General features: G+C 46.5%; 1 protein-coding gene across 6 annotated transcripts in view; it reads left to right on the top strand.

Annotated features, from left to right (window-relative positions):
- KIAA0895 (KIAA0895 ortholog) overlaps positions 1-5261 on the top strand; it is a 66827-nt gene extending 61566 nt beyond the window's left edge. For 4 of the 6 annotated variants that reach the window (XM_021935894.2, XM_021935891.2, XM_021935895.2 and 1 more), the window contains one exon: positions 2498-5261. In XM_021935894.2, the coding sequence (XP_021791586.1) occupies positions 2498-2656 (159 nt within the window). In that variant the 3' untranslated portion in view covers positions 2657-5261. The remainder of the gene's footprint in view (positions 1-2497) is intronic. The other 2 variants (XM_021935892.2, XM_009203100.3) reach the window with 1 other exon arrangement.
- Positions 5262-26649: the final 21388 nt, after the last annotated feature.

Here is a 26649-nt window from a genome sequence, read left to right as displayed (position 1 = left end):
CTTCACACTATTTTTACTTTATTATCAGAACAAATTTTCTTTATGTCATATCAAGAGGGAAGAAATCTGGTTCTGTAATAGAACCAAATTATAAAATTTCTTTTTGGTCAATAAGAGATAAAGGAATAGGAAATTTGGGAATATATATTGTTTTATTTTTATTTTTATTTATGTGTACATATTTTTCTAAAAAGCATTTTCTGAAAACTATGAAAGCATTTTGAAGTAAGCTGCACTTATAACACTTCCCCCTGTAATGTCTCCTAAGAACAGAATATTTTCTGACATTACTATATGATTTTGTTTAAGAAATTTATTACTGATTAAATATAACATCTAAAATATAGTCCACTTCAAATTTTCCAAAGTGCCTCCAAAATGTCCTTTGTGGCTCCTTTTTTGTGATCTAAGATCCAGTCGAGATTTATACATTGCATTTGGTTATAATCTTTTCTCTCTTTTAATCTCCGCTTGCCTTATTCTTTCTGTTTTTTTCATGACATTGTTAAGACTTGGGCTGGGCAGGGTGGCTCACGCCCACAGTCCCAACACTTTGGGAGGCTGAGGTGGGAGGCTGAGGCAGGAGGATCACTTCAGGCCAGGAGTTTGAGAGCAGCCTGGGCAATATGGGGAAACCCTGTCTTTATAAAAAAATTTTAAAAAGTAGCCAGGCATGGTGGCATACACTTAGTCCCAGCTACTCAGGAAGCTGAGGTGGGAGGATTACTTGAGCCCAGGAGGTCGAGGCTGCAGTGAGCCATGATTGTACCACTGCGCTCCAGCTTGGGAGAGAGAGCCAGACCCTGTCTCAAAAAAAAAAAAGAAAAAAAGATTGGCACAGTTTTCTTGAGAATTCCTACAATATGGATTATCAGATTATTTCCTTCTGATGAGATTCAGGTTAAACATTTTTGCCAAGAATACTACATAAGTGATGTGTATTTCCCATTGTATCACATTAGAAAGTATGTGTCATTTTGCTCCATTTGATCATCTGGGTGTTTGATCACCTGGGTTAAGTTAATGACCACCAGATCTCCCCATTGTAAAAGTACCTTTCCCCCATTGTATTAGTAAATAGTCTTTGGGGTGATATTTATGAATGGACTATTCCCTAATAACCTTTGATGATCTTTTCCCAAATCAATTATTACACTGGTGGTAACAAAATAGAGATCTTCTAATTCTTTTATATTTCTTTGTCACTCCCCGTTTTTGTAGTATTATTGTGGACTTAATTGGACTTAATTTTTTTTATTCAACTTTTTCATGGTTGCACCTGTGTCTTAAACATGTCTCCATGTTTTCTGACACAGTAAAATGTCTGGGCACAGTTTGTACTTTTCCTACCCAAATCTCTAATGAAGATCAGCCATTTCTCTAATGAAGTCTTATTTCCTTTTAATTGAAACAAAAATAGAAAAATTAGAAAAATTAGCTGCATAATTGTGCAATTTTTCTAATCTAATAATATGTCATTTATATATATATATATATATATATTTTTTTTTTTTTTTTTGAGACGGAGTCTCGCGCTGTGTCACCCAGGCTGGAGTGCAGTGGTGCGATCTCGGCTCACTGCAAGCTCCGCCTCCCAGGTTCACGCCATTCTCCTGCCTCAGCCTCCGAGTAGCTGGGACTACAGGCGCCCGCCACCACGCCCGGCTAGTTTTTTGTATTTTTAGTAGAGACAGGGTTTCACCATGTTAGCCAGGATGGTCTCGATCTCCTGACCTCGTGATTCACCCGCCTTGGCCTCCCAAAGTGCTGGGATTACAGGCTTGAGCCACCGCGCCCGGCTATGTCATTTATATTCTAGTTATTTTCTTGATTCTTTTATTTCAATTTAGCCAGAAGACTTGTTTGGTTTTAGAGTCTCTCTCACACACAAATATATTAAGTATAGTTGTCTAATTTTTAGACAAACAGTAGGTTCAAGGTACAGTATTAAATCAAATTTGACTTTTTAAAATAATCTTTTAGGCCGGGCGTGGTGGCTCACACTTGTAATCCCAGCACTTTGGGACGCCAAGGTGGGTAGATCACCTGACGTCAGGAGTTCGAGACCAGCCTGGCTAATGAAACGTCATCTCTACTAAAAATACAAAAAATTAGCCAGGTGTGATGGCGGGTGCCTGCAATCCCAGCTACTCAGGAGGCTGAGACAGGAGAATTGCCTGAACCCGGGAGGCGGAGGTTGCAAGGAGCCAAGATCATGCCACTGTACTCCAGCCTGGGCAACAAGAATGAAACTTCATCTCAGGAAAAAAATAATAATAATACTCTTTTAATATGGTCATGGTATAAGGGGCAGAGAAATACATTATTATTTAACACAGTGAAGAAAATGTAAGTCACTGATTTTTGTTATTTTGCAGCTATTAAAATAATTTGACACATGATCTGTATACTTTCATTTAAGGCCCAGGGAAGAAATTCATCCTTAAAATGTACATTGTAGTTACATTTTTAAATTAACTCATCTTCCTTTCTTCAGGTTTCTTATGAAGATGTGGATCGCTTAAAAGGATTGGCAGTTACCGAAAACATGAGGGTCCCTCACTTCCTGCAGGACCATGGCCGATATATGGAACACTTAGAGAAGATCATGGAAGTGAATGAACTGACTGACAGGGAACTGAAAGATCTTATATAGTAATTAGCGTTCTGGCAAACATAGCTAAGCTATGCCTCCATGTATATTACCAGTTAGGTGCAGTTAGCACCAGAAGATTTATAAAAGAAGAATGACTACTTGTGTTTTCTAAAGAAGGGTCTTCAGTATTCAGCAGAATTTTTAGGTTAAGTACAAATCTTAAACTATTTCCCTAAAATGTTTCTATAGGCTGCAGGGGGAAGTTACTCCTATTTTCTGAATCTTGACAGGGTCAGATGAAAATACTACTGCTGAGCATTTTTGAAGACTCTTGGTCAAATTGCATGATAAATTTCTGCCTGAGCAGTAAGCACTGGCCTAGTGCTTCTGCCTAAATATGGAGGTCAGCTCCAACTGGAGACTGGCTGAATTCCATTGCTGTTCAGACTCCAAAGTTATATTTTATTTGATAAATAATGGTAATTATTCTCCTTTGAAAAATTAGTTTTGTGTTACTCCAAAAAGCTAGCTATATCTAAGCTTCCTTGTTTTTTTTATATGTTAGGGAAATTTAAAGGGAGAGGAAAAGCAATTTGAAAATTTTTCATTAAGTGTTTTATTTTAACATTATTATTTCACCTTATCAGCTTATAGGAACTAAATTAGAGAATCACCTCTTTTTGTCCACTTATCTCTTAACTACATTTTCATTTGCTGAAACATATTGTACCCTTTTAAATTTTTTACAGAGTTTTAACATCTTTTCCACTGCGTCCTTTATAAAAATGATAAGTACAAATTCCAGAGAGGTTTTCCTACACAAATAAAAATAACTGGGGAAGGGCTACTCACCTTTTTTATTAAACAGAACGTGTAACAAGCAGAGGACAAATAGACTGACCTGGTTAAATGTAGGCTCTGGATGTTGACTGGGTAGCACCTACAGTAAACTTGACCATGCTCTGAAAAATGAAATTTCTGGGTGTTGATGGTTTATAAAGCCAGCTTTGTGCTATTCGTTCAGTATATTTTATCAAATCTTTGACTTCATCAACCCAGTAATGACATAGTTTAAATTTAAAAATGAGAGTTCTGTTTTGCTATATTTTTCCTGCTAACCTACCTTTGTATTTTATCAGCTTCAGTATATACTTGGATATATATACCTGGATTCAAATGGTTCTTCATACAACTTAATGATCAGAAAGAATGCTGCTGTAAACACCCCACTCAAGATTGCTGCTGTAATTTCTACCCAAAGCTGTCTGAGAGTTTATCTTTACCTCAGTGCAGGTTAAAATAATGGTGCTAATACTGGTAGATATATACTGTGAAGCCTGGTTCACATTCATGCTAGAAAATGATTTGGGGAAATCTTTTGCAGGAGAGGTTACATGATTTTTCTCTTTCACATATCTAGAAGGACTTTCCTCAAAGAAGAATGTTGCAGCAAACAGGATATACTCTAGCCGGTGCCCAAAGGTTCTTGCAAAACTATGAATCTTGCTTTTAGCACTAGAGGGCCAGACACTTTGGAGCATTGACAGGCCTTAGCCCCTGCTCCCCAACTACGTGCCATGCTGGGTAGTGTGTGTCCTGTACATCTGTGTGCCAGGCTGGGGCAGACTGTGCCAATGCTCACCAAACACTAGAATTTGTTCTTACACCTCTAGCATGTATCTCCTTGTAGCAGAGTCATGCACTTTCTCAGCATTGTGTAGTGTTTTCTAATTTCATCTTAAAACTTATCAAAAGTGATTGTGAAAACAGTGTCTAGAAGTATAAACAGAAATGGCAATATTTATGTCCTGTGATTGAAGCCCAAAGGTTATAAATTCAACTTTCACAGGGAATAGCACTGCTAATCTTACTTTATGGTTTAAATATAAAGGAAAATCACAACAGCCTTAATTTCCTATTGGTAGGATCATTTGCAGCGGTTCTAGTTCCTGACTTTTAAAATGGATGAATATTTTCTCTTTGTCTGATTTGGAAAAGGAACTGCTTTTTTGCCTTACTGCTTTGGTATAAAGATGAAAAACATGAGCACTCTGCAGACAAAATGACCTTAAATCACATTGATAAAGATATTTTAAAAGTTAGCAGTGAACCAAAAGTAGTTTCAGATTAGCAGAAATAAAGAGCTTTAAGCTTTAAAAGTTGAGATTAAATATTTAATGAAAGTTTATTAATTCTTTTTCCAAAAATAGCAGTAAGGTCAGTTTTTTCCCTAAAATAAAAAGTTTTAATAAACTGAAAATTATAGCAACAGTACTTAGGAGAATAGTTGAAGATTGTATTAATTTTCATTACAATAGTTATTTGTCATAGGCTATTGATGATTAGAATTTCATTAGTTTTGTCCACTGTAATTTTAAAAATAGTTGTATCAGATACAAATACTGATAAACTGTTAGGTTTTAACACCAGACAGGATTCAAAGGAAATTAATGTTTGCAAACATAAATCCATAGTCTTCATTTCTTTATATTTTCACCTTTGTAAAAGTGTTTAAAGTTTGTATTGTTTGTTTTGTATATCTTTGGGCATTTTTTGTCTAGCTATAATAAAAAGAAATAGTGCCAAGGTTCTCAGATGAAGTGTGTGACTATATATGCATGTAACTTGTTTTCTTTGAAAACCCAATTATATTTGTATTGTGGTGTTTCTTGCTTTTTATTTTGTGATAATTGTCAAAAGGACATTAATTATGCTTGTCTTCTAGTGCTGTTACTTCTTAGAAAAATATTATATTTACCACACTTCACCTTTTCCCTAGTTATTTTAGCTTATACTCTCATGGGACATATGGAAAAAAGAAAAGGAGAGAGGTTGTATTAGTCTGTTCTCATGCTGCTAATAAAGACATACTTGAAACTGGGTAATTTATAAAGGAAAGAGGCTTAATGGACTCACAGTTCCACATGGCAGGAGAGGCCTCACAATCATGGTAGAAGATGAAGGAAGAGCGAAGTGATGTCTTACATGGCGGCAGGCAATAGAGTATGTGCAGGGGAACTACCTTTTATAAAATGATGAGATCTCATGAGACTTATTCTCTATCATGAGAACAGCACAGGAAAGACTTGCCCCCATAATGTATTTACCTCCCACCAGTTCCCTCCCGTGACACGTGGGAATCTTGGGAGCTACAATTCAAGATGAGATTTTAGGTGGGGACACAGTCAAACCATATCAGAGGGACAATTTTTTTTATTTTTTTGAGACGGAGTTTCGCTCTTGTTGCTCAAGCTGGAGTGCAATGGTACAATCTCAGCTCACTGCAACCTCCACCTCCTGGGTTCAAGTGATTCTGCTGCCTCAGCCTCCTGGGTAGCTAGGATTACAGGCATCCGCCACCACGCCTGGCGAATTTTTTGTATTTTTAGTTTCACCATGTTGGCCAGGCTGCTCTCAAACTCCTGACTTCAGTTGATCCGCCTTCCCTGACCTCCCAAAGTGCTAGGATTACAGGCATGGGCCACTGTGCCCAGCCTCAGAGGGACGATTTTGTCTTAAGGTACTATCCTGTTCATTTAGTAAACTTTTATGCAGAACGTGTCAAGCAGGATCTGTGCTGATTACCAGAGATCCTCTGATGAAGAAGAGAAGAGAAGAGGCACAGAAGAAGGTTATGGCACAGCTACATTCCCATGACCAAAAAGTGCTACAGAAAAAATGTACACTGTAGTCAGTGGGCCTGCCTGTGTGTTTGAAGCAGAGAGGAAGATCATTTGCTAAATGGTGATTGTTCACAAGATTTTATTATTGCTTTTTGCACAGGATTTTATTACTGCTTTTTGCAAGGCTTATGTTTGGAATAAAAGCACCTTCCCAGGGGAAGTAGTAGACCAGGAATGCAGTTGCTTGGGTCATCATAGGCCTGTGGGAGATCCCCTGAGACCTCCTGCAGATGCCCATGGGAGCCAACACTGTATCTTTAAGAAGATGAGCATGAAGCTGGGATGAAGAGGAGTGTGGTGCCCTCACCCATCAGGGGCAAGTAACCAGGTATAATAGTTTTCATGCTGCTGATAAAGACATACCTGAGACTGGGCAATTTCCAAAAGAAAGAAGTTTATTGCACTTACAGTTCCACATGGCTGGGGAGGCCTCACAATCGTGAAAGGTGAAGGTGAAAAGCATGTCTCACATGGCAGCAGATGAGAGTTTGTGCAGGGAAACTCCCCCTTATAAAACTGTCAGATCTCGTGAGACTTATTCACTACCACAAGAACAGCATGAGAAAGACCTGCCCCCATGATTCAATTACCTCCCACCAAATCCCTCCCACAACACGTGACAATTCAAGGTGAGATTTGGGTGGAGACCCATCCAAACCACATCATTCTGCCCTGGCCTCTCCCAAATCGCATGTCCTCACATTTCAAAACCAATCCTGCCTTCCCAATAGTCCCCCAAAGTCTTATTTCAACATTAACTCAAAAGTCCACAATCCAAAGTCTCATCCAAGACAAGGCAAGTCCCTTCCGCCTATGAGCCTGTAAAATCAAAATCAAGTTAGTTACTTCCTAGATGCAATGGAGATACAGGCATTGGGTAAATACAGCCATTCTAAATGGGAGAAATTGGCCAAAACAAAGGGTTGACAGGCCCCATGCAAGTCCGAAATCTAGTGGGCAGTCAAATCTTAAATCTCCAAAATTATCTCCTTTGACTCCATGTCTCACACCCAGGTCACACTGATGCACAAGATGGGCTCCCAAGGCCTTGGGTAGCTTCGCCCCTGTGACTTTACAGCCCCCCACCTGGCTGCTTTCGCTAACTGGCATTGAATGTCTGCCACTTCTCTAGGTATACAGTGCAAGCTATCCGTGGATCTACGATTCTGGAGTCTGGAGGATGGTAGCCCTCTTCTCACAGCTCCACTAGGTGGTGACCCAGTAGGGACTCTGTTGAGGCTCCCACCCCACATTTCCCTTCTGCACTGCTGAAGCAGAGGTTCTCCATGATGGCCCCGCCACTGCAGCAAACTTCTGCCTGGGCATCCAGGCATTTTCATACATCCTCTGAAATCTAGACAGAGGTTCCCTAACCTCAATTCTTGACTTCTGTGCACCCTCAGGCTCCACACCACATAGAAGCTGCCAAGGCTTGGGGCTTCCACCATCTGAAGCAATAGTCATCACTGGATGACTTTTAGTCATCACTGGAGCAGCTGAGATGCAGGGCAGCAAGTCTCTAGACTGCATATAGCACAGGGACCCTGGGCCCAGCCCATGAAACCATTTTTTCCTCCTAAACCTGAAGGCCTGTTATGGGAGGGGCTGCCACAAAGGTCTCTGACATGCCCTGGAGACATTTTCCCTATTGTCTTGGTGATTAACATGCAGCTCCTCGTTACTTATGCAAATTTCTGCAGCCAACCTGAATTTCTCCTCAGAAAATGGGATTTTCTTTTCTATCGCATTGTCAGGCTGCAAACTTCCCAAACTTTTATGCTGTGTTTCCCTTTTAAAACTGAATGCTGTCTGGGTGTGATGGCTCACACCTGTAATTCCAGCACTTTGGGAGACTGAGGCAGGTGGATCACCTGAAGTCAGGAGCTTGACACTAGCCTGGCCAACATGGTGAAACCCTGTCTCTACTAAAAATACAAAAAAATTAGCTGGGCATGGTGGCACATGCCTTTAATCCCAGCTGCTTCAGAGGCTGAAGCAGGAGAATCACTTGAACCTGGGAGGCAGAGGTTGCAGTGAACTAAGATCGTGCCACTGCACGCCAGCCTGGGCGACAGAGTGAGACTCTGTCTTAAAAAAACAAAAAAAACAAAGAAACCTAAGTCACTTCTCCAATGATTTTCTGCTTAGAAATTTCTTCCACCAAATACCCTAAATAATCTCTCTCAAGTTCAAAGCTCCACAAATCTCTACGGTAGGGGCAAAATCCTGTCAGTCTCTGCTAAAACATAACAGAAGTCACCTTTGCTCCAGTTCCCAACAAGTTCCTCATTTCCATCTGAGACCACCTCAGCCTGGATTTCATTGTCCATATCATTATCAGCATTTTGGTCAAAGCCATTCCACAAGTCTCTGGGGAGTTCCAAACTTTCCCACATTTTCCTGTCTTCTTCTGAGCCTTCCAAACTGTTCCAAGGGCTGCCTATTACCCAGTTCCAAAGTCGCTTTCACATGTTTGGGTATTTTTCAGCAGCATCCCACTGCTGGTACCAATTTACTATATTAGTCAGTTTTCACATTGCTGATAAAGACATACCTGGGACTGGGCAATTTACAGAAGAAAGAGGTTTATTGGACTTACAGTTTTATGTGGCTGGGGAGGCCTCACAGTCATGGCAGAAGGTGAAAGGCACATCTCACATGGCAGCAGACAAGAGAATAGAGCTTGTGCAGGGCAACTCCCCCTTATGAAACCATCAAATCTCATAAGACTTATTCACCGTCACGAGAACAGCATCGGAAAGACCTGCCCCCATGATTCAATTACCTCCCACTGATTCCCTCTGGCAACATGTGGGAATTAAAGATGAGATTTGGGTGGGGATACAGCCGAACCATATGGTCAAGCTTTGAATCCAAACCTTTGTCTGCACTTTTGAAAGCCTTGTCAGTCACCTATGGTTTTTATCCATTTTTGTTCACTGTAATTTTCATAGCTAAAGGAGTTAATGTCTTGAAACTCATGGCAGGATGTAAAATACCTATGCTTGTCAGCGAGTTGTGGGAGTACTTTATGAATAGGTGGAATTTCAGTGGACAATCATTTCAAGAGACTGTGGAGTTCTCAAGATTTTTTTCCCCAACATGGGGGTGAAATAAACCTGAAAAAATCCTGTCACCATATAGATTCAAATTCTTAATATGTAATGACCAAAAGTGTAAATATCCACATTTAGATAAACCAGACATTTTGTTCTCTTGCCATTTAAAAATACCTCTACTAGGAGTACTTTCCTACTTAATTACTGTTATATCTTCATTCAAATATGGTCCTACCCATCAACTGACCCTCCTGAATGGAAGAAGACATTAATTCTTTTTGTCACTCATTTTTGTTGGAGATCTAATTTGCTCTTTGGTGAGATAGTTGGAGTGTTCTAGTCAGCAATTAGACATTAACAAGCAGACGCTGGGCACGGTGGTTCACGCCTGTAATCTTAGCACTTTGGGAGGCCGAGGCAGGTGGATGGATCACTTGAGGTCGGAGTTCAAGACCAGCCTGGCCAATATGGTGCAACCCCATCTCTACTAAAAGTACCAAAATTAGCTGGGGTGGTGGCATGCACCTATAATCCCAGCTACTCGGAAGGTTGAGGCAGGAGAATCACTTGAACCCAAGAGGCTGAGGTTGCAGTAAGCCGAGATTGCCCACCACTGCACTCCAGCCTGGGTGACAGAGTGAGACTCTGTCTCAAAATAAATAAATAAATAAATAAATAAATAAATAAATAAATAAATAATAGCAAGCAAAGAACATCCTCCAGTTTTTGAGCACCAAGGGCACCAAGAATCTCTGCATGCTTCTCCACAATTCCCCACTAGAGAGAGCACTGGCTCTTTTCTTTTTCCCTTCTCCTCCCACTCTTCTCCCTTCCAGTAGTTTATCTTTGACTGGAGGCCCCCTAAAATGTTGAATCTTGCAAGTTGACACTTGCAGCTAAATCCTAACCTAAACTCTCATTTCAAGCAAGTATAAGTGTTGTAGGAAAGATGTGTATATTTTAAAGAACCCAAGAGAGGGAGTTACTGAAGTCTCCTGCAGGCCTATTCTAAAAGGTTTCCTCCTCCATCCAATGTAAATTTCACACTGACAAATCTGTCATAAAATTCCTTGAGATGATTTGGCCTTAAAAACAATATATATGTTCTGTATATTTACAGTTTGCAGTCTTGAGAAATATTTTGAGTAGTATTTCATTGTGTCCATTTGAAGTAATACGTGTGTGAGAGATGAGCAATTCGAAATTCAGATCCTGCTTTACCTCACCAGCACAACTGCCGTAGACACTTCTCAGTGAATCCAGCTTTTTTCCTGTTGGAGAAATGAGAGAGAGGAGGTATTCGGGAAAGTCACTAGATCCTCTGGCCAAGAGAAGCTTCTCAGCTCAACAAGTAATAATGTCCCACAAACTCAGGTCCCCATTGCTTCTTTTTGTTTATTTGTTTTGAGACGGAGGCTGGCTTTGTCGAGCAGGCTGGAGTGCAGTGGTGTGATCTCGGCTCACTGCAACCTCTGCCTCTTGGGTTCAAGCGATTTTTGTGCCTCAACCTCCTGAGTAGCTGGGATTACAAGCATGTGCCACTACACCCGGCTAATTCTTCTATTTTTAGTAGAGACTAGGTTTTACCATGTTGGCCAGGCTGGTATTGAACTCCCAGCCTCAAGAGATCTGCCTGCCTCAGCCTCCCAAAGTTCTCGGATTACAGGAGTGAGCCACCGCACCCAGCCCCACTGTTTCTAGGGCGCAGGCAAGGCTGGGAAATTCAGTTTCTAATTTTAAACCCCCCTTTGCTTAGATAAACAACAGCTTTCTAGCTTTCACCAGACCCTGGATACCTGGTAACAATGCATCCTTCAGACCCTTTAAGCCTCTGGACTGTCTTCAAATAAAATACTGGAAATTGCAGAGGTCTGTCTCCCTCTCATTCCAGCCCACCCTCCTCCAGGTACACAGACCTCCTGTAAACTGAGTTCCTTCCCAGGGCTGTCAGGCAAACTTCTGAGGTGTTTAGGAGTTAGATATGTGACTGGCTTTATCTGGGACAATTTTACAAGAACATGAACATACTAAATGTTGATGATGAGAATGACGGCCTTTGCCTCCACAGCCTCCAGAGGCCATCTGGAAGCTGCCAATGGTGGGGGCTGGGGCTGAGGCTGGCTCCTTGAAGTTTTCCTCCTCTTATGCTTTCACTGCTCCTAGTTGGCAGCACATCTTCCACCCAAGAGCCTCAACACCAAAACCACTCAGAGTCTGACTGCTTCTTGCCAGGAGACCTATGAGACCCCTCTGGGAGATAAGAATAAAAAGATCTGATTTCCAACTTCTCTGCAATTTGGTCTTCTTAGATAAGTAAATGATCAATGTTATTCAGAAAAATTCAGAAGAAAACTTCAGAGAAATTCCTAGAGCTGCAGTTGCATACCAGTTCTGTAAACAGTAAGGATTTACCCAACATCAGTCTTGTCTGGTAATGAGATTAGTGAAAAAATCCTCACTGCCAGCTCCATTAGGACAGTGAAGCCAAGGACTTACGACTTTCAACAAAATAGCCAGAGTAACAATAGTTCTCCTGCTGTTATCTATCTGTCAACTTCAATCCTACACTTTTTCAGCTGCCTGGCTGATCTCTGACATAGGGCCAGGTAGCTATCACCCACCCTTGCTACTGAAAGAATCCCTTACCGAGCCATTGAAAGCCACACCAAAATTCCAAGTAAATAAACCACCACAGTTCTTGACATTTAGTCAGCCCCGTCTCTATCATCTTTAGTATTATTTACGGTAGGTTCAAACTGGGCATGGTGGTACGTTCCCAGCTACTTGGGAGGTTGAGGTGGGAGGATCACTTGAGCTTAGGAGTTTGAAGACAGCCTAGGCAAGATAGTGAGACCTCATTTCTGGAAAGAAAATAACACACACACACACACACACACACACATACATATATATGGTAGCACCCTGTTTTAACCAACTCCCTCCACATCAGTATTTCTCTAAGTATAAGCCTCAGAGCATGGCCCCAATTCAACTGGGCCACAGGCCAGGCCTAGTCAGTTTCATCATCAGACTCTGGATTAGGGCTTAGGAATCCACATGTCAGGAAGCCCCACGGGTGATTCTTCCAGGTACCTATGTGTGAGGACCACTGCCCCGGGAGAAATTCTCCTTGCTGGTTATCATGAAGGAAACTGGAGGCCTGGGGAATTGCCCCCCATCACTCAGCAAGTCTAGTGGTATCGAGGGCCTAGTCCTTGGGTTTCTGATTCTGTCCTTGGGCTTTTAGAGTCAGGGAATGGGGAAGATTCATAGTCCAGAACATTCATAGGATCCCTTCATGCACAGAACAGGTATGGCGCCCACTTGCCAAGAGGTAAAGCATCTCTGGAATTTCTATTTTAAAATGCCACTTCCAGGTGTCGCAGAACCCCAAGCAAAGAGATTACCACACAATACACAGCAGGCCTGGGGCTGGAGCAGGTCACTCTTTTCTGGCTCTGTCCAAAGTAGCTGGTGCTACTGTAGCCGCAACCCCAGCCAATCACACTCACGCCTCATCACCGGAGTCCTTCCTTAGTGCGCCTCACCTTGAGCATTGATCCTTTAAGTAAATAATTCATCATGATGAAAGTCAGCAAGACACTGAGGTAATTGCGTCCTCCATCACTGACTGTGGATCGGAATTTAGCTGGCTAAGCAGACACTATATTAGGCACTCTCAGAACCAAAAGCACCAAGCGAAGCCTGCCTTATGTGGTTTGACCCCAGAGCTCAGGAAAACAGAAGCAGGTAGGAAATCCCTTCCATGGCCTTTTGTCTCTCTCCCTTCTTCCTCCTCCCCAGGCCACCTGGAAGGAGGAAGTCAGTGAACCAACTCCTCTTTTCCTGCTGCTCTCTTTAGCAGGCCTTTGAACTTCACTGCCCTTGCAGACCCAAGTTTTCCACATTACCAAGCCCAGCCTGGCCACACAGGCACACAGATCCGAGAAAGAGAGGGTGCCCCCCTCCATCCCTACCCTCCTGGAGGGATAAAGGCAGAAACAGGAGACACCCCTGGGAAGCAAGAGCAAGGCCCCAGGGTGCCTTGGACAGGACCTCACCTTTGCCTTTGAAGTTTATCCTGGCTATCGCAGGCTGCAGCTATACTCCTGGCCTGCAGTGGCCTGGTGACCTGACCACCCCTGAACCTCTGCCATCTACTTTCTGCCATCTGTGTGTTTCTGGGGCAAAACCAAGCTCTCAGGTCAACCTCAGCTACTCAGACTTCTAAGCAGTTTCCAGAAAGCAGGAAGCTGCAGGAAATGCTCCCTAGACTGTCTCATTTGCATGAGCTCTGCCCACCTTTGTCAAGGACATTTGTTTTCCGTGCCCCTCCTTCCAATCTGACTTCCCTTTCATTATCACCCACCCACTGCACTCACTCCTTAGCTCAGTAAAACTCGAGTCCCTAATGCCCTCCCAACAATAATTTAATTAAATACTTTGTCGCAATGGAAGTCAGCAGGGTGCTTGGGAATGGCATCTTCCATCACTGACTACTGGAACTTGGCCAGCTAAGCAGACACCAAAACCAAAAGCTGCAGGGCAAGCCTGCCTTATGTGGTTTGACCCTGAAGGTCAGGGTTGCCCCTACTGCCACTGGTGGCCTCTCACATGCCCAACAAACTCCTTCCAACAAGGGTCCCCTTGCCTATTTTTCAGTGGTGGTTTAAACTCTGTGCCCCTACTTCTGATGGAGCCCTGACATCTGAATTCGTCCCCCTGTATGGTGTTGGCTCCCACAAAGGGGCCTCCTCATTCTTCCCTGGGGGCCGTCCACCCGTGGACACTGCTCAGCTCTGCACTGCAGCCAGGATTGAAAGACGTCCTCCAGACTGTAGAAAATCGCCCCTATCCCCAGGGCACATTCTGCATTTCTCAGTGCCATCCTGCCCACAGATTTGGGTGGTCTGGGAACTCCCCAAACCTTTCCATCCACATTGCACTCCTGTCTTCTTCCCTAGACACACTTGGCCACCACTGAAGATAATGATGGTGGTGATGATTTCATGCCAAACACATTTCATTTCATCTTTATGACAGTATTACAAGGTAGTAGACATACCTCCATTTTTCAGGTAAAGAAACAGGCTCACACCTTGATTTTGAACTCCCTGCCTCCAGAACCATGGGTGAATAAATTTCTCAAGTTGTAAGCCACTCAACTGATGGTAATTTGTTATAGCACCCCTAGGAGACTAATAGATGATCATGTCTGTATCTCCAGAACCTGGCACATCATGGCACTGGAGAACCAAATGAATGAATGAATAAAGTTTAGGGAGGGCAGGTTTCCCCACCCGCTCCCAACTGCCTGGGCAGTTGACCTACAGGCACCCAAGTTCGACTTGTCCAAAACAGGGATCAACATCTTCTCCCCAAACCTGGCTCTTTTCCTGGATTTATTTTTTATTTTTATTTTTAAACCTAACAAAGATCAACTTCTTAGAAACCTGAAGCTGGTCAGGATGGAGGCAGAACTCAAACCCACGCCCTTGTGACACTCAACAGTATCCCAATAGCCCGCCTCTGCGCTCGCTCTCCAGTCCCTCAGTCCTTTCTCTGAGACGAGAGTGACCACCGCGGCCCCCACCAGCTCTACTAACACCTTGGCCGAAGGAGCACATAATAATGTGCCAGCAACGAGAGCCATCCCCCATCCCTGCCCCGATACCTGCCCCGCTCCCGCACCGCGGCTGCAGGCCCCCTCCTCTACCTGTTCCTACTCCCACACAAGCCTGCAATGCTCCCCAGGGCTGCAGAACCACCTCAACATCCTTAGCCTGCCTTGGAAGAGCTGGCCTGTGGCGCCTGTCAGTCTCCTCTCCATATCTCGTCCTAAGCTCCTGCCAGGAGCAGCCACATCACCGCTGTCCTTCCTTCACACCCCGGCCCTCTTGGTCCCCTCTTCTGGGGATGCCATCTGCCACTCACCCTGTGAAGTCCTGGCTCAAGAGGACCTTTCCCAGGAAAGCTCCTCAGACGCGCCTCCAGCTGATCGGGTTCTCTCTCCTTCCTCAGGTTCACACAGCACTCTTCATCTCGGCTGCAAACGTTTTTCTGTGTTTGTTCTTGATTATGAGCCTCTCCCCTGAACTGTTCAAAACCAGGCCGCTGGTGTCGGAGCTGAGTTGGAATCCTGACCTTGTCGCCTCCTGGCGGCGAGGCCCAGGTACTGGTTACTTACCTGTCTGAGTTTTGGTTTCCTTTTCTGCACCACGGGGCTGAGGTGAGGTTTAAGGGGCCTTGCCAGGTGTGTGGTGCTGACAAGGCTGGCAGTGAGCACCTGTTCACTTCAGTGCCCTCCCTTCCTCCCCTAAGGAAAACCTCCCCACCTCTTTTCCATCTGCTGGACGCCCCGCCCTCAAATATGGGTTCTTGTAGACCCTGTGGGTAGTGCTGGGCTCTTCTCTGAGAGAGACAAACATCTCTGGGGCCTGGCAACTGGGAAAGGGACTGATTGTCAGGCAGGAGGTGGCACTCAGAGGCTGGGCCCCCACCTGTAACCCCAACACTTTGGGAGGCCAAGATAGGAGAACTGCTTGAGCCCAGAAGGTCAAGACCAGCCTGGGCAACACAGGGAGACCCCATTTCTACAAAAACGGGGGGAAAAAAATAACCTGTGTGGTGGTGCGTGCCTGTGGTCTCACCAGCTACTTGGGAGGCTGAGGTGGGAGGATTACTTGAGCCCAGGAGGTCAAGACCAGGCTGGGCAATACAGGGAGACCCTGTTTCTATAAACTGGGGGAAAAAATTAACTGGTATGGTGGTGTGTACTTGTGATCTCGCCAGCTACTTGGGAGGCTGAGGTGGAGGACTGGTTGAGCCCAGGAGGTCGAGGCTGCAGTAAGCCATGCTTGCACCACTGCACTGCAGCCTGGGAAATGGAGTAAGACCCTGTCTCATAAACAGTGGCACTCACATGACAGCCCTAGACAGGCAGGAGGGCTCATCGCTGTCCACTTCTGGGCCTCACTCAGAGTGAGCCCTTGTTGTCCAGTTCTACTGAAGGTCCTCCCAGGAGGCAGGGGCTGCTGGCGTCTGCCAGGTGGGGCCAGGCAGGGAGACCACCCATCTGCTCCCACAAGCTGAGGGTGAGAATGCTCCACCTTGTAGGTCACATAAAGCTGCTTTCATGATTCCCTGGGGCTGTTTCTTCTTTGCTCTCCTTAAGTCTTGGGTAAAGGCTGGGTTACCTGCTCCAGCCAGGCCTAGCTGTGCTGCGGACAGGAGTGTTCCGGGTGGGAAGGTGAGTGCCCTGTGGCCACAGCAGGAACGAGACTCTGGGCAGATGGCTGGGCTGGCCTGCTCAGGCCCTCTCAGCCGAGGAGAACCAATCCCAGGCATCCCCAGCCTGGAGGCTCAGGGTTCAATTTCATTAAGGCAGGGGTGGTAGAAGGGGCAGTGGCACGGCTCAGACCTGTAATCCCAGTACTTCGGGAGGCCGAGGCGGGTGGATCACTTGAGGTCAGGAGTTCAAGACCAGCCTGGCCAACATGGTGAAACCCTGTCTCTACTAAAAATACAACAATTAGCCAGGCGTGGTGACAGGCGCTTGTAATCCCAGCTACTCGGGAGGCTGAGGCAGCAGAATGGCTTGAACACAGGAGGCAGAGGTTGCAGTGAGCTGAGATGGCACCCCTGCACTTCAGCCTGGGCAACAAGAGGGAAATTCCATCTCAAAAAATAACAAAATAAATTTCATTAAGGGGACCCATGGTTTTCTTACATGTGACAGAAGATGGAGGGATGAATTATTTTGCCTGGCTCTTGGGTGAGGCTTTTCTGAGCCGGGAGAGTAAGAAGTTTCCCTTTGACCTGGTGGGTGCTCAGACTCCTCCTGGCCACATCTTTAGCGGAGACTCATGGAGAGGAGAACACGGAATACAAGAGGATCCCACTCCAGCCTGGCTAGCAGCTTCCCGTCCAGGCTTGCGCAGCTGCAGGAGCGCTGCTCTGGAGACACACGTATGACCCAGACCAGGGAGGGGTGGCCCTGGAAGGCAGGGATCTTCCTGCTCCCTCTCCCCCAGCCCCACCCCCAGGGCCTATCCTGGTGGGTGCCCAATGGGTGATTAACACACAAAAAGCAACCTAGGGCTTTAAAATAGCCCTTTCTTCTTTTCTCTCTGGGACTTTTAATTTACCCTCCAAATACGTACATTTTACCCTCCAAATACATACATTTTAATGTTCCCCTTTGAGAATTAAACACTGAATTCCTTTTGGTGATTCTTTCCAGAGACTGGCATAAAGGGAAGGAATTACAGAGGCAAATCCCTCCCACACACGCCCACCCCTAACTGCGAGCATGCTGGCACCTTGGTCTACAGGGAAATGTAGTACTTGCTGATTCCTTTAAAAAGTATAAATTTTGGCCAGGCGCAGTGGCTCATGCCTGTAATCCCAGCACTTTGGGAGGCCAAGGCTGGTGGATCACCTGAGGTCAAGAGTTCAAGACCATCCTGGTCAACATGGTGAAAGCCCATCTCTACTAAAAATACAAAAAAATTAGCCGGGCGTGGCGGCGCATGCCTGTAATCCCAGCTACTCGGGAGGCTGAGGCAGGAGAATCGCTTGAACCCAGGAAGTGGAAGTTGCAGTGAGCCAAGATCGTGCCACTGCACTCCAGCCTGAGCAACAGAGCAAAAACTCCACTTCAAAAAAAAAGTATCAATTTTATTTATACTTTAAGTAAATATAAGCATGTATTCCTTTAAAAAGTGTGTTTTATTATTTTTTGTGTCTCGGGCTTTTTATTATTTATGCATTGTATTAATTGTGCTGTGAAACATTTCAAACATACACAAAAGTAGAAAGAAGTGTATTATGAACCCCTGTGTTCCCTTGACCCAGGTTCAACAACTATCTACGTTTTGCAAATTTAAGTGGATTTCTAACTCTACTCAATCCTCTCATATTTCCCATGCAGGGGAAGGGGGAAGAGATAGACCATGTGTTTATTAACTAATCCTGAAGATTCTAGAAAACTTGCACTTCTAATTCTGTTTTATGAAACCTCCTGCCTCCCGGGCTGAGGAAGGGCAGGCCCAGGCTGCAGCGCCCAGGAGGAGAGGCCGCTAACGGGGAGGAGGAAGCTGGAAGCCCTGGAGCTCCACCATTCATTCCCGGAGCGGAATGCTCCGCTGTGGCGAGGCTCCACCATTTCTCAGTCTGGGCTGGAACTGAGCCTTTCAAGGGCTAAAGGTACCCACCATGAGCCAAGCGAGGATGCCTCTTTCACAGCTTCGCTCAGCTCTTACTCTTCCGAGAGGCTGAAGTTCCTCCGCTGTCTCCTCTCTACCCAACCAGCAGAGCCGTCCTGCGCTGCAGCCAGCTTGTCTCACCCTTCCACAGAGGCTGCTCCTGCCCTGGGTGCAGGCGCTGACTGAGAAGGCCCAGGAGGCAGGAGCCCAGGGCCGGAAGAACCTCCTCACCCACCAGGCCCGCCGAGGGTGCTAAGCCATCAGCAATTTTCCAGATGGCTGCTGCCTGGCATGATTTGAGACATCTTCCCTGATTCCACTTAGGAAAAACGCCAGACACCTGAGGCTGGGCCCAGGGGTGTGGGAAAGGCCCTTGGGCTGACCCGGAGGAAGTTGCCTGAGGGTCGTTCTGATAACTTCTGAAGAAGGGAGTGGTGCCTGGGGCTCTGCTTGGGTAAGTCACGGCCTTCAGGACCTGTTGGGGGGAGACCAGTGTCCCAGCCTCTCTCTCAAGACAGCTCCCTAAGGAAAGATGAGATAGGAAGGGAGACGAGACAGGAAGGAGCTGGAGCAGCAGCACCCCCAGAGGAGGAAGGGGCCTACAGGCTGCAGGATGAAGGGAAGTCAGTTCAGTCCTTTTTTCCTTAACTCAGCTTTGTGCTTGTGATTATATTATTTCCTTTCTGATTATCAAATTGATGCTTTCACATTCATTGCAGAAAATTAAGAATATATTTAAGAATGAAAACAAAAATGCTCCTTTGTTTTACACACACACGCACCCAGAGGGAGGGAGGGAGAGGGAGAGAGAGAGAGAGGGAGAGAGGGAGAGGGAAGGTGGGGGGGGGAAGAGAGAGAGAGAGAGAGAGAGAAATAGAGTAAAAGTATGGGCTAAGAAAGTATGGGCTGAGAACTCTGGCTTTAGCCGGGCGTGGTGGCTCACACCTGTAAACCCAGCACTTTAGGAGGCCAAGGTGGACTGATCACCTGAGGTCAGGAATTGAAGACCAGCCTGGCCGACATGGTGAAACCCCATCTCTACTACAAATACAAAAATTAGCCGGGCATGGTGGTGTGCACCTGTAGTCCCAGCTACTGGGGAGGCTGAGGAAAGGGAATTGCTTGAACCTGGGAGGCAGAGGTTGCAGTGAGTTGAGATTGTGCCACTGCATTCCAGCCTGGGTGACAGAACGAGACTCTGTCTCAAAAACCAAACAAACAAAAAAAACACGGGCTTTGGAGTTAGGCTGTTTTCAGCTCCCACCTCCACTACTGGCTTCTGGAAAATTGTTCATCTCTGAGCCCTGGAACCCTGGGTACTAAGCCATGTTTCATTGGATTGTCTGGAGAACTATATGAGAAATATTCATAAAGTTTCTAATATAACTTCTGGCCCTAATAAGCCCTCGATAAATACCAATTCTAATGTGGCTGACAAATTCTTTGAAAAATTTCAATTTGCATTCATTGTCCACCTAAGAGATGGTCCCTGCTCCACTGGAAGGCAATCAGCTAGCAAGATGCCACCTCCACCCAGTCATCCTCACACAGGGGACTCACTGTGGTCAGCAGAGAAATGAAAGGACAGTGACTTGAGGCCAAACCAAAGTGTTTCTCCAGGATGCAATGTTGATTTGCAATTTTCTCACAAGCTTGGGCCATACCTCATTCATCCCCAGAGTCTCTGGGGACAGTCCTGGGAACTGGCCTTCCCAGGAGGGCCACGAGCTTCTGCCAGCCCCATTCTCCAGGATGGGGCCAGAACAGCACCTGCCCGTGGTGGCGCTGCCTTTCACTGGGGCCTTTGCTGTGGTCCTGCCTTGCCCCTTCCTAGTATCATTGTCTGCCTGGGTGTGTCCATGTCTGCGTGTCTGTCTCCCTGGCCCAGCTCCTTAGTCTAGTGTCTGATCTGATTGGTTAGTGGTGAGTGTCTTATGGCTGTCAAAGACACAACCTCACCCCTGCTTAGTACAATGCCTGACCCACTACAGATGATAAAGAACTTTTTTTTTTTTTTTGAGGTTGAGTCTCGCTCTGTCACCCAGACTGGAGTGCAATGGCGCGATATCGGCTCATTGCAATCTCTGCTGCCTGGGTTCAAGTGATTCTCCTGCCTCAGCCTCCCGAGCAGCTGGGATTACAAGCCCAGCACCACATCTGGCTAATTTTTGTGTTTTTAGTAAAGGGGGGGGTTTCACCATGTTGGCAAGGCTGGTCTTGAACTCGTGACCTCAGGTGACCCTCCCACCTTTGCCTCCCAAAGTACTGGGATTACAGGCATGAGCCACCACGCCCGGCTGATAAGGAACTATTTTTTAATGTGGATGGATGGAACCATCGTAAATTATTCTTACAACTACATCTGGTTTCTGTGCAGCAAGAATGTCTCTGCAATCTGTATGACAACAGCTAAGTTGGTGAGGGACAGAAGTAAAGCCACTGGGAGGTGGCCAGACAGAGAACAGGGTTCAGCTTGCAGAGGTTTAAAAGGCACATTTCTGGAAAGGCTTGCAAGCCCTACAGTACCCAGGTGAACCTCTGACGCTGCAGGCTTCTATTGATAACCCGTTCTTGTTATCTATCAATTTATATAATTCGTACTTGTTTATATTTTCTTTTTTTTTGAGACGGAGTCTCGCTCTGTCCCCCAGGCTGGAGTGCCGTGGTGCAATCTCGGCTCACTGCTAGCTCTGCCTCCCAGGTTCAGGCCATTCTCCTGCCTCAGCCTCCCTGGTAGCTGGGACTACAGGTGCCCAGGCGCCTGCCACCGTGCCCGGCTAAGTTTTTGTATTTTTAGTAGAGACGGGGTTTCACCGTGGTCTCGATCTCCTGACCTCGTGATCCACCTGCCTCGGCCTCCCAAAGTGCTGGGATTACGAGCATGAGCCACCGCACCCTGCCCTATATTTTCAATCAGGGTTTGGAAGAGAGAGGAGGGAGGTGGGAGTGGGTGGTAATCATGGTAGAAGAAATGTGTTCTGGAAATAAGCCCTGAGGTGAGTGAAGGCACACTTGCCTCAAACAATTGAAGGTCTATGACATGCCTGGCTCTGTGCTTGGATCTTTGGAGAGTGAGGTTGAACTAGGACGTGGTCACTAGTGTACAAAAGGGCTTCCTAACCTCTGCACTATTGACAATTGGGGCCAGACTTGTTGGAGGAGCAGGGGCTGTCTGCATTGTAAGATGTTAGCAGCATCCCTGGGCTCTACCCACTAGGTGCCAGTGGCACCATCATCCCAGCTGTGACAACCAACAATGTCTCTAAACATTGCGAAATGCACCTCTCCCCATTGGAAACCACTTGGACCTCCATCTGATGTTAAGTAACAAGGCAAGACAGCAAGCAAATAAGTGCCAAGGAAATCCCGTGGACGTTTAGGACCACTGGAGTCGAGGCAGGCTGGGAACCGGCATGGGATGGAGCGGTTGCAGAAGACCCTGGAGGTGGAGGTTGGGGCAGGGATTGGGAAGGGTTTCTGGGATTCCAGTGGATAGAAGATTTTAGGCAGGAGGGAAAGCACAGGCTAAGGCTCAGGGTCAGCAATGAGGAAGGGTGCTAGAAGGGCAGTCAAGACTCTGAACTGACTGTAGAAGATGGTACTTATTTTCATTTTAAAATAACAGAATTCATGCTTTAAAAATCTCAAGGCTCAATGAGGAGACTGGGCTTCTCCCTCAGTATAGTTTGGCAGTTTGTGTGGTTTCCAGACTTTGTTCATATAAGCTGATAGGCTCTGTCTTTCCAGACTGAAGCATCTCTATCCTCTGGTTTCTTCCCAGCTATGGAGGAGCTGGGTCTCCACCCATGTTTTACACTGAAGAACCAAGCCCTGGTCTTGGTGATGTGCTGGTAAATGTTTAACAACGGGCTCTCAGTGGAAAGTGTTCCGATTTGTAGCCTTTGTCAATCTCCATGGCGTAAATTCTCCCACCAAGGGCAAGGCCAAGTTACCAATAACTAACAGTGGGCTGGCAAAATTCCTGAAAATTGAACAATCAGCTCCTACGAGAAAGTAGGGGGAGCTGACTCCAGCCCACCTCTGCCTGCGTGGTTCTCTATGAGTCCTGTGGAGAACTTTATTTTTTTAGCAGCTCAAAAAAAAAGTCTTACATATTTATTACTGAGCCAAACCGCAAGTTCAGAGCATAGGAACAAAGAGAAAATTCCTTTCCGTAATAAAATACGTTGAACTGTCCCGATAGTGGTGATGTTTTTGGCTTCATGAGGTCAGACACTAGGGATCTTGCTACCGCATTAGTATGTGCACATCTCAGACCCAGTTCCTAAGAGGCCCAGCTTGGTTCTGCTCCAACGTCTCTCCTTGGAGTTGTACCTGATGGTTTTTGCCATCACAGCTCAGTGAAGCCTGGAACTCACAGACTCAAGCAATCCTCCTGCCTCTGCCTCCCGAATAGCTGGGACTCCAGGTGTGCACCACCACATCCGGCCAGTACCTGGCTTTATTACCAGTTTTTATCTGAATCCACTGGGGAATGGGACAGTTTTGTTTTTGTTTCTTGGCCAGGAATTGCTTAATCCTGAAAGTCTTGTGAGAAGACATGGTAGGAACAGGGCCGAAAGCACATGGCACAATGGTGGAGCACAGGAAGCATGGGAGTGTGGGAGCTCAGAAGCACGGGAGAGGAGGAGCATGGGAGCACGGAAGCATGGGAGCATGAGACAGTGGGAGCATGGGAGAATGGGAGGGGGGAGTATGGGAGCATGGGGGGGAGCATGGGAGCGTGAGAGAGTGGGAGCATGGGAGCATGGGAGAGGAGGAGCATGGGAGCATGAGAGAGTGGGAGCATGGGAGAGGGGGAGCAGGGGAACATGGGAGCGTGGGAGAGGGGAAGCAGGGGAATATGGGAGCGTGGGAGAGGGGGAGCATGGGAGCACAGGAGTGTGAGAGAGTGGGAGCATGGGACCGCAGGAGAGTGGGAGCATGGGAGCATGGGAGCATGAAAGAGTGGGAGTGTGGGAGGGAGCATGGGCCTCGCATGCTATGCTCGTCCATGGTGGCCTTTAGTTTGTTCAAACATATGTGGCCTCCATTTCAGGAGTCAGCACCATTTTTGGGGGGGGCCTAATTTTAAAAATGTTTACTGAACTGGATTATTTATCTTAAATCAGGGCTTTTTTCCCCCTAAATTGCCATGCAACTTTTTCAGATGGCTTTTTAATAATTGTTATTTGTAACAATGTCAATAGCTATAAATAATGAATTCTGTCTTCTCTGTGAAAGTGTAACCTTCACACAAAAGGAATTATCTTGTGAAGTGTCGGGCACACATTAGGCCTTCAGTAAATATGAGTTGGATGGATGGATGGATGGATGGATGGATGAATGGATGCTTTGACTTTGATCACTCTCTCCCCTCCCCCTTCCTCTCTCCCTCATTTCCCTTATTTAATTCATTCTAACCAGCCAGCTGCTAAGTGGGCAGGCTGGAGAAGGTGCTGTTCATGAAGTTCCTAGGAAGGAAGTGTCCAGTGTCAGCCTGGTCCCAGAGGCTCTGAATGAGGGTTCACTGCAACTTCCAGCCTGGTCCAGAGAGAGAGTTCTGTACCAATGAGCCACCCAGATCCAGTGACGGCTCCATCCAAACCACTTTAGAAATCACACCTCAAAGCAATATTGAGTTGGATTGTCCTTATTTTTAGCATTTCAAAGTAAAATATCCAAGTATTCCTTTACTGAGGGGGAATAAGTAGGAATCAAGCCCAAGAAAACATCTCTAGGCACTGAACTGCGAATGCAGCCTTGCACCAGCCCAGCCCTAGGACTTGTCAGCCGGCACCCCGAAAATCCAACAGCCCTCAGGCTGCTTAAGCCCATTAATAAAGCACAGTACACTAAGGTATCTGGTGTGCACCCATGAGCACGTGTCTGTGTTTACGTCCTCACAACTCTGCGTGGCCAACTCCTTTGCTCATTCACCCTCAAACCTCAATTCCTGCACCAACAAAGCATCCCTTGGCAAACACTGCCCCTCTCAGGGCGGTTTTCTCTCCAGGATGCAGTGGTGGGTCACATAGAGGTATGAGCTCTTCAGTCGTCTCCAGTCCTCTCCTGGCGGATTCCTCTAGAAGCACAATGACCTGTCCCCTGACTGCAAGGCCTACCCTTCCCAAGCCCCTCTCAACGCCACTCACAACGTGTCTGCTCATGCAGGCTGCTCTGTGGACATCTCCTTGGAGAGGCTGGGCCTGCCAAATCCAGTGACCGTCCCAGGGAGTGTTGGTTGTTCCTTCCCGCAGGAATTCACCCAGTGGCTGCCTGTCCTTGTGCTCAGGGTAAATCCAAGGTGCTGTGTGTGCTGTCCCCAAAGAAGCTTTGTTGAGTTTCCCACCGAGTTTCTCTACCAGGAACAGCTGGAGCCTGGGAGCAGCAGTTTTTGGCCCTCAGAGAGCCTCTGGGTTTTCCTCAGTAATCAGTATGCATGTGACAGGTACCACTGGGCCAGGGGTCCCTACTTCTGAGGGCCCAGATTGCCCAGTGGAAAGTACAGAATTACATGCTGTTGGGAAACCACAAAGCCTGGAAGGAGCAGAGAGAGCCTGGGGATAACATGGAAACACTAAGAAATAAGCAGTGAAAGATGACTTTTAGAAATGCTGCCACTTAGTGAGCCCTTATGATGTGTCCGGGCATTGGAAACAAATGGCTCCCCTGCAGTGTCATCCCACTGGCCCTGCGGTCAGATGCCCTGAGGGCTGGGCAGATGTTTATTTTTCACAACCTTCTCAGAGAGGTTTTGTCCTCACTTAACAGACAAGAAAACTGGGACTTGCCAGACAACTTGAACGTGCAGGGGCCAGCAGTTATGACCCAGAGAGCTGGGACAGAAGCCAGAAGCCAGGCCTGCTGCCTCCAAATCCTGGGCATGTCGCCATCGAGCAGTGACACCATCCCCAGGGTCCTCAGGGGAGAAGTGCCACCCACTCTGTCTGTGGTGTACAAGTTTATGTCCAACTAAGCCCAGGCAGAGGCACTTTGCCTCTGGGTGCAGGGCGTGCTGGTAGAAGTGCAACGCTGGTGGGCAGGCATTCTGGCTCTGCCCTTTCTCCTTGTACAGCCCTGGCCTGGTTACCTTCTCCATGCCTCAGTTTCCTCCTCTGTAAAAGGAACAGAAGAAAGATAATAGGACCAACCTGATTGCACTGTTCTGAGGATTGAGTCAGTTTAAAGTATGAAGTGCTTAGAATGGTAAGGAGTCAGTAAGTGGGGGCAGTGGGTATTTGAAAATGTGTGCTGACTTTAAGACCAGTGAGTGCTGTTCAAGTCATTAATTCCTTTCCCCAGAAAACAAATCCTGTGGCTGTCTCAGGTGAGATTCACTTATCTCCCCTGCACAGAGGGTAGAGACTTAGGCCATGCTGGGCAGAACTGAAAACCCAGGTGTTAGGATTCTCACCCATTCCAGAGAGCGATGTCATCTGCACTGAGGAGAATTCTGATGTCAGAACTAAAGGAACACAAAGAAGAAAACAGCATCCCCTTGACTTCGGAAGAAAGCAGCCCTTTAGGAAAGGCCAAGCCCGTGTCCTCCCTTGCAGTCCCTAGAGCAGCCACGAGGGAGTCAAAGCTTGGGCCTGGTTATCTGAGGCCCAGGAGGGCTTTTGGCCTCTAGTCAGTCACCCCTGCAGTGCCGGCAGAGCTGATAGAGATGGCTGGGGCCCCACCCCTGCATAGAAAGAGCCATCTCTGATCTGTGGTGGGCAATGGGCAGGAGAGGAGAGAGGTTCCATCGGGGCCAGGAAGGGACAGTTGGCTGCCTGCGGTTCTCCTATGATAGGGAGAGCTGGGAGAATATCATGGGCTCCCAGTCAGCACCTGTGGAACTGTAAGAGCTTTTCTGGTACTTAATCCCTTCTTCTCCTCCCAACCCTGGGTCAGCAGCAGGGGACTCCCCTTGGCTTCTCCAACAAAGTCATTCACAGTTAGGCCCCTTCTCAGACGATCTTGGAAGATGGAGAAGCAAGAAAAGAATGGAGAGGGAGAATGGAAGAGGTGGACTCAGACAGAAATGCGGCATTTGTGGGTGGAGCTGGGGCAGCGGTGGGAGGAAGCTCTGGGGAAGGTGCAGAAACAATCCAAGGGAG

Source organism: Papio anubis, chromosome 4 (assembly GCF_008728515.1).
Source record: "Papio anubis isolate 15944 chromosome 4, Panubis1.0, whole genome shotgun sequence".
NCBI lineage: Eukaryota > Metazoa > Chordata > Mammalia > Primates > Cercopithecidae > Papio > Papio anubis.
This window is presented reverse-complemented; position numbering and strand designations above follow the sequence as displayed.